Source organism: Grus americana, chromosome 12 (genome assembly GCF_028858705.1).
Source record: "Grus americana isolate bGruAme1 chromosome 12, bGruAme1.mat, whole genome shotgun sequence".
Taxonomy (NCBI): domain Eukaryota; kingdom Metazoa; phylum Chordata; class Aves; order Gruiformes; family Gruidae; genus Grus; species Grus americana.
Window position 1 is genome coordinate 12,588,510 of NC_072863.1, and position 15,661 is coordinate 12,604,170.

The 15,661-nt window shown below is 43.9% G+C and overlaps 1 protein-coding gene across 1 annotated transcript; it reads right to left on the reverse strand.

Moving 5' to 3' along the window:
- Positions 1 to 10,168: 10,168 nt before the first annotated feature.
- On the reverse strand, positions 10,169 to 14,491 carry LOC129211903 (uncharacterized). Its single transcript, XM_054839687.1, is given in 4 exon segments — positions 10,169 to 10,512; positions 10,514 to 12,228; positions 12,695 to 13,646; positions 13,719 to 14,491. Coding segments are annotated over 4 exon segments (3,753 nt in total). The 3' UTR covers positions 10,169 to 10,199.
- Between the last annotated feature and the right edge of the window lie 1,170 nt (positions 14,492 to 15,661).

Genomic DNA, 15,661 nt, shown 5'->3' on the forward strand with positions numbered 1-15,661 from the left:
CCTGGGCACACTGCTGGCTCATGTTCAGCCGGCTGTTGACCAACACCCCCTGGTCCATTTCTGCCGGGCAGCTTTCCAGGCATTCTTCCTCAAGCCTGTAGCATTGCCTGGGGTTGTTGTGACCCAAGTGCAGGACCTGGTGATATGGGATGCCTTTCAACAAGTTATTTTTTTTTTATAATCTTGCTTTCTTAATTTGGCCTAAGTACAGGAAAGTTTGCACCATATGTTGTGTCACGGCTTATATTTAAAATAAGAATCAAATCAGCTGAGACTTAGGAGCCATAGAAAATTATTAAGTGACAATAATAATAACAAAACAATATGTTGGCCTTCCACAGCCCCGAAGTATGCTATTATTTATTAACATAAATTAATTAAGCTTAGTAACAAGAGCAGAGTGAATAGTGCAAAACACTTGCCATAAATATTCATGTGAATGTTAAGTGAACCTATTTCACATGTCTTTGTGTTGCTTCCTGAGTTCTCTTGCACTGACTGGGCTTTTGCCAGAGGAAATGCTCACAGAAAAGAAAGAATGTTAAGCCTACATATTTTAGCACTTATGGGAAACTTAAATTTGTTTCCTATTAGAAATTCCTGCAGGAATCTACTAAGACCTATGTTTATCTAATTACAGAACGGGTGCCTGCTTACGGAAGATGATGTCTAATATGAAAAAAAAAACCCACCACGCTAACACCTGTGGTAAATAACTTTGTAAGATCACATAATGTTAGTAACTAAATGATCTATCAATTCTGATGCCATCTGGGTTACTTTAAACAGTTAGTAACTAAATGATCTATCAATTCTGATGCCATCTGGGTCACTTTAAACAGTGAGGTGCTTTTCTTTGCAATGTTCTTTTCAGTGTGTCTTCCCAGTAGTAACAGTTTAGAGACTTAACCAAGAGAAAAAGGCCACTACTAGAAGCAATAGAATCATGGTATTTTAACAGAAAATGATTAATTTTGGTGTAATTTGTGATTTAATTCAGAGAAATTCTCTACTGGTCTTAACTTTTTCATGGTTCTCAAAGTTTTCTGTAATCATACCAAAGCTTCATTATGCTTTCTGCATTATTGTGAACTAAGCAAGTTTTATCTTCATTATGTTTCCATTTTGAAAGGATACAATGAAAGTGTAAAAATCACAAAATGAAGGAGTTGTGAACCATTCAAGTGATTTTGCTCAGGGAGAAAAGATATCAATAAAATGTTTGGATTTTTTTTCTTTAGCAGAATGTCACGCATTTAAATGTCAGAAAACTTCTGTAGAAACTGAATCACTAGTTTGTTTCTCTGTTCATTTGCCATGAATACTGTATTGAATCTTTGAATGGTTCTTTAATTTCATGTCTTAGAATTATTTTAAACCACTGCTGTTCCCTCCACCATTACTAGCCTTGTTATCTTCTTTTGAATATAGAGTCATTATTGGGATATTTTACAGAAAAAATATTGTCTGAGTTAAAGGTAGATTTTGCAGTGTACTTCTCCCAGATCAAAGGTGGAAGAAAAGTGTGGAAAAGGTAGGTAAGAAAAAAGAATACCTTAGCTGATCAAAAAGATATCCTGTGAGCGTCAGGACACACATATAGCTGTTACACATCTTATGTTGTTTAGCTCCTCCAGTGCCTAGATTCAGTAGCCCATGGGGCATTATCTAGCAGAGCAAAACTATAAGCCGGACACAGTGACATTCTGTTTAATGTGAGCCTCTCAAATCTGAGTCTTTTGTATAACTTTTTGACATGTAGAAATTTTCTTCAACAGAATTGAGCATTTGGTAATACAAGAACACACCATGCCCCAACAGTTAAAACCCATGTTAGAAAACTTCTAATTATTGTGGCAATTTCTGCTAATTTTACATCTTTATATGGTGAAGCTATTCATGTCCAGCAGTGGCTTTGTATACCTGGGCAATATTTTTATTACACTTGAATGGTGGTAGTAGAGGAGTTACAAAGTGTTAGCAGAGGAAGACCACACCTTCAGAAACAATTACAAGTCAGATATTTTAAGCAACTGTCCCTACTGTTATCATGCATTCTCCAGCACCTGAACTCAGAGAGACAGAAATCACCATAAATGCAAGGAAAGGAACTGAAGCATTGTCTTGCATTAGAAGGATGTTGAGGCATTGAGATCTGAGTCTTACAGTGCATTTATAGAACAGCAGTAGCCACTCACAGCAATTTTCCAACTGCAGTGTTGCTTCAAAGGTCTCTGAGAGAACCCAGTAAAATCTGAAAGGACAGTTGGCATCACTTTTCCAGAATCTCCTAATTATATGCCATTAAGATGGAGAACTCATAGGTCTCTCTGAAAGGGAGTCTGGTGTGGGAGTGAAATGCTGTTTTTTCTGGTGAAAAAGACCTTTCCCACAGTATATTCAGTTCTGTTACTTGCTTTTAAGATACACCTTGTGGAATGTAAGTGGAAGAGGTCTTTTTATGCCCTGTCTCTATCAGATATGCAAAGAACTTGTGCATCTTCACTCTGTAAACATTTTGAGCAACAGACAGTTTTGTTTTCTTTTATTGCTATGTTACATGAGTATTGCAAAACACATTGCCAGTAATAAAATGTTAAAAGCTTGCCGAAATCATTAGGTTCTTTACACTTATTATTAGACTGAAGAAGTGCTGCATGTTCATCACCAGCTGCTTTTCCAAATGTAGTAATGCGCTATAGAGGCACAGTGCTGAATCCAGTAAGCATGCTGAAAAGATAATATCACTTGTCTTGCAAAGAATCACAGATTGGAAGAAACATTTTCAATTCAATTATGGGTTCCAACCTCAATTACTTCAAGAATCTTTCTTGGTAATTTATGGAGTTGTTCACAGACAAATATTCTTATACATAATTACTTTTCGTTTGATGATAAACAGGGGAAGCAAACCCAATATGGTCCAAGTCTCGCATGCATATAAGCCAGCTGGAAAATACACATTACTCTCAGAATACCTGCTTTCCCATGAGTTTAGGAACAGTTTATCTGTAATGTCACTTCCAGATTAAGAAATTCTTTCCTCTGGATGACTAGACTGTAATCCTGCAAGAGTGCATCTTTGGGGACCAGGACTTTCAGATATGACAGCTCAGTGATGGCAGCACAGTTCCTGTGTTGCTAGGTAGAAAAATGAACAGCAAAATTTCTGCTCTACTGCTCATCCATCCAGGCCTTATGTGATCAGTGAATGATGAAGTTGCACTGCTCATTTCCTGCCTTGCTGGAGGAAAATTAAAGTGAAAGTTTTTTACTTTTACATATGCTGATACAGACGGTATTAATCAGAAAGGCCAGGGGGAAAAAAACTGGGGTTTTTTTCAGCAATAGCAGGAAGGGATTTCTGTGAAGTTACCCTCTGAAAGCCCTTCTCTGATTCTAGATGGAGCTTGTTCTATCTGAAACTAAATGACATTTGGATGCTCTAAAAACCATTTGGATTCCTATGCTTTTTTCACTGGGCCCTAGGCTGATGTCCCTCTTTCCAGATCCAGTAGAGTTGTTGTCCTTGCTAGTGAGGTGGGATTCTTGAACATAAAAGTAGATTCCTGTGGAGGAACAAAGGACATGGAAACTATGATGTTAGTAGTATCTCCAGAATCTGGGTAAACTCTTTCTGTGATGGGTTGGCTAAATTGTGAATATGGATAGTTTTCCATCTCTCCTTTAATTTTTATACCTTTCAGCATTTTTGCTTTCCTTTTAAATTTTTATTCCTTTTTATCTTGTTCCTTCTATTTTTCTGATAGCATCTGCACTTTTCTGTGGAGTTTACCCTTTGGCTGAATTCTGCATGGTAGTGAAGTAACTAAGGGCGAAGTTCTCTCTAGATTATCTGAGCTAAAATTTGACAAAACTAAAATGTGTGCTGGCAACATCTTTTCTATTACTAAAACATTGTTTAAAAAGTGTTATTGAGAAAATCAAAGAAACTTCACTGATAGTCCTTGTGGTGGGTTGACCCTGGCTGGGGACCAGGTGCCCACCAGAGCCGCGCTCTCATTCCCCTCCTTCACTAGACAGGGGAGAAAAAGTATAACGAAACGCTTGTGGGTCGAGATAAGGACAGGGAGAGATCACTCACTAATTGTTGTCACGAGCAAAACAGACCGAACTTAGAGAGGGAATTCATCTAATTTATTGCTAAGCAAAACAGAGTAGAGGAATGAGAAATAAAATCAACTCTTAAAACACTTCCCCCCACCCCTCCCATCTTCCCAGGCTCAACTTCACTCCCAGCTTCAACCTCCTCCCCCCTCAGCGGCACAGGGGGACGGGGAGTGGGGTTTATGGTCAGTTCAGCACACGGTGTTTCTGCGAGTCCCTCTCACAGGAGACAGTCTTTCACGAACTTCTCCAACGCGAGTCTCTCCCACGGGCTACAGTCCTTCACGAACTGCTCCAGCGTGAGTCTCCCCCACGGGGTGCAGACCTTCAGCAACAGACTGCTCCAGCGTGGGTCCCCCACAGGGTCACAAGTCCTGCCAGCAAACCTGTTCTGGTGTGGGCTCCTCTCTCCACGGGTCCACAGGTCCTGCCAGGAGCTTGCTCCAACGTGGGCTTCCCACGGGCCACAGCCTCCTTCAGGTGCCTCCACCTGCTCCGGCGTGGGGTCCTCCACGGGCTGCAGGTGGAATCTCTACACCCCCTCATCCTTCCTCCATGGGCTGCAGGGGGACAGCCTGCTTCACCATGGTCTTCACCATGGGCTGCAGGAGGATCTCTGCTCTGGCACCTGGAGCACCTCCTCCCCTCCTTCTTCACTGACCTTGGTGTCTGCAGAGTTTCTTACATCTTCTCACTCCTCTCTCCGGCTGCAAAAGCTCTCTCTAACTGTTTTTTTCCCTTGTTAAATATGTTATCACAGAGGCACTGATTGGCTTGGCCTTGGCCAGTGGCGGATTCATCTTGGAGCCAGCTGGCATTGGCCCTATCAGACACAGGGGAAGCTTCTAGCAGCTTCTCACAGAAGCCACCCCTGTAGCCCCCCTGCTACTGAAACCTTGCCATGCAAACCCAACACAGTCCTTTATGAATGAGGTGTTTTAAAAAAATGAAACAGCAAAGCCCAACTAACCAACAACAACAACAAAAAAAAAACCCAAACCAAAAAAACCCCACAACCCTTTTAAACACTTTCTATGTGTTGCCCCCATCTATACTAAGAATAAAAAAAAAAAAAAAAAGATTTGAGGGAATTTACACGATTGTTTCAAATAGATAATGGAATATCTTGTTGGTTTTTTGGACAGTGATAAACTAGTAAAGTACTCTGTCTTGCCAAAAGTCGTTCTAGATACTTTTTGTATGTCTAATTCCATAATTTGTGTGTATGCATACTGATGTTTAAAGAGTTGATGTTAGTGTTAGTGCAGTTTAAAGATTTGGATTTTCAACTGTTTTGAATTTGACTTTGCTACCGTAGTATTGTCCATTAGCTTTTGTGTGGCACTTGTCCATTTCTCTTTATACTTTTTAGCTTTTGTTATTTAATGCCAGTAGGGATTTAAAATTATTATTAAAAAAGCTTCTTTATTAGGCTATGTGATGTTATTCTGGACAGTAGTCAACATCTGCAACAGTAGTCAGAGCTGTTTTTCTGCAAATCATTAAAGAGCTCCATACTTAATATTTGTCTCCCAGCTGGTTCTATGTGTTGCTACAGTATGTCTATTAGTTGAATCCATATCTACAGACTGCTATGTTAAGCAGTTGTCTCTTCATAATAATTTGTTCCATTAAGTTAATTTATTCATATTTTATGAAGTATTACAATTTTGTTAGAATAATAATTAATGCTGTTTTCTGGTGTGCAGGTTGCCCAGAGAGGTTGTGGAGGTCCCATCCCTGGAAGTGTTCAAGGCCAGGTTGGATGAGGCTTTGGGCAACGTGGTCTAGTGGAGGGTGTCCCTGCCCATGGCAGGGGGGTTGGAACTAGATGATCTTTGAAGTCCCTTCCAACCCAAACCATTCTATGATTTTATGTCATCCTGCCCTTTCACTGTAAATATTCACAAAAATATATTATTATCATCAAAGAAAAAGAAACTACTAAAAGATTGGGACCACATTAGGAAAGAATAAGAAGTAAACTGAGATGTTTGGAGAGCTCTCAATGATGATTTCTGAACTGTGAAATACAACTGCCTATGACAAGTCATGAAGTTCCTGGTGGCATATGAATGGCCATATTGATATTCAGTGTAATGTCAGTCTCAAGGAAGGGCAACACACATACAAAATGGGGCTGATGCATTTCTGGTCTTATGCCAGCATATTGCCACTGATCTAGTGGATTTTTTTTGAATTTGACTTAATAGAAATTTGATCAGAATCAAGCCCAGAGTTGTCATGATGACTGCTGCCCATTGCAAAAAAAAAAAAAAAAAAAAAGTAGCTTTGGATCTCTCCTGATATATTAAAGGGTATTTGAATGGGATTAATAAAATTTCAATTTATAGACATGAATTGAGTCACAACCCTCTCAAATTAATATCTCATTTCTGAAGTCAGTAGGAGTTAAGTGTTGCTTGTCAGTGCTCTCAGAAATCATTCCCACAGTGAATATGGGTAGCCATAGTGGAGTGACTGATATGCACCACAGCACTTATGTAATCATATAATTTTTATGAAATCAAATAGTCTTACTCAAATATTTTTTCATTTATATCCATTGCTGGATTGGAAACAAGTGTGTCTCATACCTGATAGGATAAACCTCCGAGTGGGAAAATTGGATGGAATTTTCCTAGGCAAAAAATTATCCTAAAAGCCAAAGCATCTTTACTCTTCTGCCTTCCCTACAAATCCTAAAACAACTCATAGAAATGACTGACTTATGTCACTACAAATAACAAGCATCATTCTCAGATATATGAACTACACTGTGGCAGATTTGGTACCCAGTGCTCAAGCATTTGAGAGCACCACTCAGCCGCTTGCTCACTGCCCCCCAGTGGGATGGGGGAGAGAACTGGAAAAGTTAAAGTGAGAAAACTCGTTGAGATTGAGATAAAGACAGTTTAATAGGGAAAGCAAAAGCTGCGGGCACAAGCAAAGCAAAGCAAGGAATTCACTCACCACTTCCCATGGGCAGGCAGGTGTTCAGCCATCTCCAGGAAAGCAGGGCTCTGTCATGCGTAATGGTGACTTGGGAAGACAAATGCCATCACCCCGAATGCTGCTGCCCCCACCTTCTTCCTCTTCCCCCAAGCTCCTTATAAACTGAGCATGATGTCATATGGTACGGAATATCCCTTTGGTCAGTTTGGGTCGCCTGTCCTGTCTGTGTCTCCTCCCAACTTCTTGTGCACCCCCAGCCATCCCGCTGGCAGGGCAGTGCGAGAAGCAGCAAAGGCCTTGGCTCTGTGTAAGCACTGCTCAGCAATAGGTCCATAGAACAAAAACATCTCTATATTAATCAACGCTGCTTCCAGCACAAATCCAAAACATAGCCCCATGCTACCTACTATGGAGAAAATTAACCCTCTCAGCTGAAACCAGTGCAGGTACTCAAACCCCCTTCCATATGCAGAAGAGCCGTTTACCCTTACAGGAAAGAATAGTTGCTGTCACAGGTGGGGAGCTATCAGAAAAAACGCTGCAGTAAGCCTGTTTAGCGTCCCACTAGAGGAGCCATGCTTCGCAGTGTTAATGACTGTGCTTCTCTAAGTTTGAAAGTCAATACTGAAGACTCACAACATGGATAAAGCATTATAGGACACGTGGCTTATCACATATATCATGAATAATGCACTTGGGTTGTCTGGATATCTGTAGTAGCACTACTTATGTTTTTAAAATACATTTTTGAAACAGTGTAGTAATAAACATAAAAAGTCTTCTTCACCTCAGTTATAAAGACTACATTGCTGCAATACATTTTGGTGACATAAGCCATATTTCTCCACTTAGATTTATTAGTGTGAAGAAAATTGCTCTTCTGAAAAACAAGTAATACAGACACATTATTATGGTAGCTAAAGGTGCTATTAATCCACATACTGCATCTCCAGTTGCATGGACTCTGTTTATTATCTGTGAAAGAAACATGACTTTAGCTTTTTCAAAGCAATCCTGGAAGCAGCTATTTTATGCTAAGAAGTTGCTTGCTTGCTTTTTGTTTTCAAGGGATACTTTGATGTCTTGGTGCATTTTTAGAGGGGTTACTTATTATACAGAAGTAGAGGTGCATTGTAATACAGCTCTCTGTATTTCTTCTTCTAAAATTTCTTTGGGAATTTAAAAGAAATAAGCAAAACCAAATGAGAAAGTCATTGTGTGTAATACAATTGGAGAGGAAGAATTAAGGAGGCAACTGTGAGAGCTGCCTGAAAAACAGCTTTGAAACCCCAAACAGAGGTTTAGTGCAATCAAGAAATAAAAGAATAAATGGGAGCAGGAATATAACATGAGAAAATAATCCCATTTACCAGGTGGTTAGGAGAAACCATTCTGGGGTGGACTGTTGAATAGAGATACTCCAAAAAAAGGTCTGGTAATCCATGTGTGTGGAGCAGGAGATGGTAAAGCCCTTTGTGTTCCTGTGTCTTTCACTGCAGTTCTCTGCGAGTTTAGCGGCAGGTTCCTGTCCTAGTTCCCTTTCTCTGCAGCTGAACTAATTACACTTCCTGGAATGTACTCAGCATTAGATAGGTATTGTTTTGGTAGCCTTTTTTAAAAACGCAAAGACCAGCAGAACTTGATGGGGTTCTGAACAAAATACTTACTTCTGAGCAGTCAGCAATGTAGTCATGCTTTACTTGGGCATTAATTTCAGTCTTGTGCCTCCTGTAATTGAACATGAGAAACTATTGCATTGAGTTTGTGTGACAAGGTTTGTGTAGGGGCCGGGGAGGGGGGGGGCTACAGTGGTGGCTTCTATGAGAAGCTGCTAGAAGCTTCCCCTATGTCTGATAGAGCCAATGCCAGCCCAGCTCTGAGATGGACCTCCTGCTGGCCAAGGCTGAGCCAATGAGCGATGGTGGTAGCGCCTCTGGGATAATGTATTTAAGAAGGGGAAAAAGTTACTGTGCAACTGCAATTGCAGCCGGAGAGAGGAGTGAGAATATGGGAAAGGAGCAACTCTGCAGACACCAAGGTCAGTGCAGAAGGAGGGGGAGGAGGTGCTCCTGGTGCCAGAGCAGAAATCCCCCTGCAGCCTGTGGAGAAGACCATGGTGAGGGAGGCTGTTCACCTGCAGCCCATGGAGGTTACTGTGGAGCAGATATCCACCTGCAGCCCATGGACAACCCCACACTGGAGCAGGTGGATGCCCAAAGGAGGTTCTGACCTGTCACGGCTCCTGGCAGGACCTGTGGCCCCATGGAGAGAGGAGCCCAGGCTGGAGCAGGTTTGCTGGCAGGACTCGTGACCCTGTGGGGGACCCATGCTGGAGCAGTTCATGAAGAACTGCAGCCCGTGGGAAGGATTCACATTGGAGAAGTTTGTGAAGGACTGTCTCCTGTGAGAGGTACCCCATGCTAGAGCAGAGGAAGAGTGTGAGGAGGAAGGAGTGGCAGAGACAATGTGTGATGAACTGACCACAACCCCTATTCCCTGTCCCCCTGTGCCACTGCGGGGGAAGAGGTGGAGAAATTGGGCGTGCAGTTGAGCCTGGGAAGAAGAGAGGGGTGGAGGGGAAGGTGTGTCGCCTGTCGTTGGCGTGACGACCTGGTTCAGGAACGGCACGACGACCAACCCCGGGTCGTTCGGTCCATCAGCTCACAGACACCAATGTGGTGGACGGCAAATGGCGTTTATTGGTGGGCAACACAGCATTATATAGCTTAGGTTTACAACATCACATCCGTCTGCTTACGTCGTAAATTAAACACTACTGGCTATTAGGAGAGGGGTCTTATCTTTCCGTACAGCGCGACATCTTCCGGCCACCAGGCCCTAACTACCTACATTTCCCCCCTCCCTATGCATAAGAAAATTAGTTAAAATATAACAATTCTAAGAATAAGGTCTATCTCTATTCTTATTCTATATTATATGACACTCTTATATGTTATAAATTTGAATAAAAAGATAAGGCACGTTAAACGGGTGGAAGTTAGGGGTAACCGTTAGTAATGGGGTGTAAGTCGGGATAACTTCAGGGATAAATAACTGGGGGTAACACTGAGCACACCTTCTTATTATTTTTAAATATATATATCTACTCACTATTCTTAAAGCAGTTGCTGGCGTTCTACTAACATAATGTTAACGCTCTCTAGTCGGCTTCTAACAAACGACACGATTCTATTCAATAGACAGGGTCCAAAGATCAGTGCCATCATGATCATTGCGATTGGCCCTATCAAGGTAGATATCAGGGTGGTTAGCCATGGTGGGTGGTTAAACCATGATGCAAACCAATCTTGTTGTGCCTCTCGTTCCCTTTTTCGCTTTTCCAATCCCTCTCGCAATTTGGCCATAGTGTCTCTCACTACTCCTGTGTGGTCCGCATATACACAACACTCTTCTCTTAGTGCAGCGCACCCCTCCTTGCTGTAAGAAAACCAGGTCTAATCCTCTTCGATTTTGTAACACGACTTCCGATAATGATGTAATTGATTGTTCTAATGCAGTTATTGATTGTTCAATTCTAGCCATGTCCTCATCTACTGCCACTCTCAGGGCGCTGAATTCTTTGCTCTGTTGTACCAGGGATGTTACTCCTGTGCCTAGTCCTGCACCTCCTATGATCATCAGAGTAGCTATCGTTAGTACCGTAAAGGGTTCCCGTTTTGACAGATGATGTCCTGGGGTAATATATGAGTCATAGGCATATTCTTCAGGATGGTAAAAGATCTTAGGGACTATAGACGCCTGGACACAATATTCTGAGGATTCATCAAATATTTCCAAGGACAAACAAGGTGTAAGTCCAACAGTGGAACAAATCCACTTGGCATTTTCGGCCGGTACTAACCACTTTGCAGGGGTTTTATACCGTGCCTTACCAATACATAGTTGTTTATTGTGTTCTGGGACTTTGCCTACACACATGCCACTTCCCACCACCTGTGTCAATGTAATGGTTTGTTTTTCTGTGTCCCATATACATTGGGCCGGATTTATGCCATTTGACTGTAAAGGCATGTCCGTTATTCCTACAGCCTCATAAAAAGGTGGTTTTCTTCCGTAGCATAACCAGCAATGCTCTGTAAGGTTTGGATTAGTTTTGTTCAATACCTGGTAGCTAGCTTGCATCATTTTCCAGAGAGGATTTCCATAAAAAAGAGGATTTCCTAAAAAACTTACACATGGTCCTCTTTTAATTTTTGCACTCGCGATTTTGAACCCGTTTGTTTTTAGAGTGTCTGAAATTGTCGACACCAGCTGGTCCACCTGACTCCCTGACGGTGCGGCGATCAAAATATCATCCATATATTGAATGATAGTTGCAGTCGGGTCGCTGCGTCGAACCGGTGCCAGTGCCCAATCTACCGTTATTTGGCAGATAGTAGGTGAGTTAATCATTCCTTGGGGTAGTACTTTCCACTGGAAGCGTAAATTGGGGCGTTGGCTATTTGGGAACACGACGGAAAAGGCAAATCGTTCTCTATCCTCCTCATGCAGGGGTATCGAAAAGAAACAGTCTTTAATGTCGAGAACAGCGCAAGGCTGTCCCTCTGGTATCATAGAGTTCATAGGTAACAGCGTTTGGACGGGACCCATTGGTTGAATTTTCTCGTTTACCTTATGTAGGTCATGGAGGAGGCGAAACCCCTCACCCGACCGTTTGGGTATTACAAAGACTGGGGTGTTCCATGGGCTAGTAGAAGGCTCTATATGGCCTCGTTGTAGTTCGCGGTCGATTAGTTCAAGAAGAGCATCCATTCGAGGCTTCGACAGGGGCCACTGCTCGACCCACACTGGGTCGGACGATTTCCACGTCAGTCTAATTGGTAGAAGTGGGTGTGTAGCAGTGGCCTTTATGGTAAATTTGTCACCCTGGCTTCTAATAGAGCCAGAGCGTCCCTTCCCAACAGGGGTGGGACTCCTGACATGACATATGGGAAAAGGTTGATGGTTTTCTCTGGTCCTTTTTCTGTGTGAAGCGTAATTGCTATTAATTGGGCGCTTCTCCGAGCTCGAGTTAATCCTCCGACTCCACCCACCAAGGGGGCATCTTCCAATTTCCAGTGTGGGGGCCAGTTCGTTTCGGGGATAACGGTAACGTCTGCTCCAGTATCGATCAAAAAGGGGACGCTAATGGTGGTGCCATCTAAGGTATTGTAGAGGGAACAGATTCCCCACACCACTGGCGGGTTATCACACCTTACTGTCAGGGCCACCCTCGGGTCTCGCCCCCGAGGGGTGGTAGTTGCTGTCCCTGAGGCAGGGACGGGTTCGGCTGGATCGTCGGTTGAACCATAAAGTCGGTCGCCCGTCGAGGGGGCAGCGGATTCGGGAGCGCTTCACCCCATTCGGGGTTGGCATAATTGGGCTGCCTTATGTCCCAAGTGGGAGAGGGCTGTGTGCGGCCCGGGTGCCCCCTCCCCTTTGCGTTTCCCTGGTTTTTAGATCTGCATTCCCTGGCGAAATGCCCTTTCTTTCCACAAGCCCAACACGGTCCTCTGGGTCGATTTTGACGCGGGGCGGGCAGTGTTGACGGGTCCCTAAGCCAAGGGCAGTTTGCTACGACGTGGCCTGCCTGGCCACACTTAGAACATACCATCATATTAGCTATTGCAGTGCGAACAGCAGCTTGAATCGGGGCTAGATGTTCTTCATTCGCGACACGTTTAATCATGTCCGCGATAGTTGATCCCGCTGGCAGAGATCGTAAGATTTCTTTGGCTTTCGAATTACACTGTTGGCGCAAGCAGTCTGCAAGGACTGGGCCTTTTACTTCCACAGGCAGGGTCGAGGAGTCGATCGCTGCCTGGAGACGATCTACAAATTGTGTAAAACTCTCACTTTCATTCTGTTTTATTGTGGACCATGGCGATGGCTTGGCGACAACTCTGGAGGCTACACGGATAGCTTCTCTGGCCGCACGAGTAGTTGTCATAACTTCATGGGCCCGCAAGCCCTGGGCTTGCGCATGGGGGGTAATCATTGTTGGGTCTGTACCCATTAGCCGCTGTAGGCTGGAGCCGTGTAGTGGATGGTCCGCCCCGGTTACTCGGGCTAGTTGCCTCGTACAGTTGTCCTCCCATTCTTGTTTAAAAACAATCATTCCTGCCCCGTCAAAGATCAGTCTGCAAGTCTGTTTTATATCGAATGGGAGCATATCGTCTCCTCCGAAAATCCCGTCTATTAGGGTGGAAACCAAGGCAGAATTGAGCCCTTTGTCTGCGATTGCTTTAACAATTGTTTGTATATCCTTAGGATTTATTGGCAAGTGGACCCTTTGACCCCCATCCGTCACCCAGACTGGGAATGCTAGCGCGGCTGATGAGGCCCAGTCAGCGCATGCGGTCTTTATTTTCCTCCAGTACGTGAGAGGGATTTCTCCCCCTCCTGGTTCCTCTTTAATTTGGATGGGAATATTTTGGCTCTTGACTCTGTTTATCTTCGTTTCCTTCTCCTCTAAGTTCGAACCAGTTGTAAGCCACTCGTCCCACGAAGTGTCTGATCCGGAGTCGGAACTCGACTGACTGGTTACTTCCGGGTTCCGGTACCTTTTTGTTGGGCTCCGGCCCCGCCCTTTTCCCTTGTGGGTGGGTCGTTCCCTCCATCTTGACCCGCCTCACCTTCTGATCGACAGGGTGTTTGCCCTATGAGGGCATTTTTTCCGATAGCCGCTCTGATTGGGTTTCCGCCCCTCATTCACGCCCCCCTTCTCTCCCCGTTCGTCCCCGCTGCTTTTCTCCTCCTCGTTCTCCTCCCCTTCTTGTTTGTGTGCGCTTGTTGATTTTAGCGCTTCCTCCCTGTTCCCGCCGGAGGCATTCTCGCCCCGCCCTTCTTCTTTGTGCTCGGCGCCATCTTGGGGCGCGTAGGGCGGTGGCGTAGTCCAGGTTTCTTTAGGTTCTGATTTTTCTGCGGTGCTTCTGGCCTCCTCGGCTAGCGCACCCCAGAAGGATTTAGCTTGTTTCTGTCCTTCCGTAAGCGGGTCGAGGTTTGGGGATTGAGGGGACGCGTCGCCCTCTTGCAGATCTTTAGGCTCAGCAGAATCACCAGCGTCTGGGGGGAGCAAAGTCTGTGTGGCTGCCCCGACTCCCAATTTCGGAGTGGCCAGCAGACAGCTCTTTGCTGCCCTCCAGGTCTCCTGCTCTTGTATAGCTTTCTGCAGGGCATGTACCACTTTTCCCCATGATTTAAGGTTTTTCCCACGACCCGAGGACATCGTCTCCTCAGCTAACGCTTTAGTGCACTTCTCCCACACTTCAGGGTGGAGAATATCCACCGGCCGGTCAATGACCCCAATTTGTAAAAGTCTCGCAACTGCAAGAGTAAAATCTTTAGGTTTACAATCAATCCCCCACTGCTTATGTAATTGAGATACGACCTTCACAAGGGCTTCCATCCTCCTTGTTGGTCCGGGAGCGTCCTCCCCGCCGGGCTGGTCCTGCCACTCCGGCCACCGTTCACCCAATTCCAGGCGAGTTTTCCCGGGTTTTGGCACCACTTGTTGCCTGTCGTTGGCGTGACGACCTGGTTCAGGAACGGCACGACGACCAACCCCAGGTCGTTCGGTCCATCAGCTCACAGACACCAATGTGGTGGATGGCAAATGGCGTTTATTGGTGGGCAACACAGCATTATATAGCTTAGGTTTACAACATCACATCCGTCTGCTTACGTCGTAAATTAAACACTATTGGCTATTAGGAGAGGGGTCTTATCTTTCCGTACAGCGCGACATCTTCCGGCCGCTGGGCCCTAACTACCTACAAAGGTGTTTTAAGATTTGGTTTTATTTCTCATTACTCCACTCTGATGTGATTGGTAATAAATCAAATTAATTTTCCTCAGTTGAGTCTGTTTTGCCTGTGATGGTAATTGGTGAATGATCTCTCCCTGTCCTTATCTTGACCCAGGAGCCTTTTGTTATATTTTCTCTCCCCTGTCCAGCTGAGGAGCGGAGTGATAGAGCAGCTTGGTGGGTACCTGGTGTCCAGCCACGGTCAACTCACCACTATTATTATTATTATTATTACTCTCCAGCCAGGATTCTTTGTCAATGTGAGGCAAATAACATTGCAGATCTCTTTCACTGTCTTTTGCCATAATATTGGCAATAACCTTGGTGGCAAGTTTATTATGAATTGTACCCTTATAATTTATATCATAAATTTATAATAAAGGTATACCACTACAAAGGTAACAACCTTTAAGTCCAGTTCCAGGTTGGAAGAAACAGGGCCGTTACTGTTTCTTCATTGCAATTGGATTTTTATCTAGGGAATTCTTTGTCTTATGGTGAAACATATTCTAAACCTTTATTCTAAACTGACTTTAAAGCACCCATTAATACCATTGTCAAATTGGTCTCTCTTTAAATGCGATAGAAGATATGTTTGAGAGTGTGAAAGAACTTAAGTTATGAAATTGCTGGTCTTAGCAAAGAGACTGAATGGCCACGTAAAATGAATTCATCCCTGGTTTTGGTCCATTTTGATGAAAGTTAATTTGTTGCTAACACTTCACTTTCTTGGACAGCTTTCTTGGTGTTATATCCTCTGAGATCTGTTCT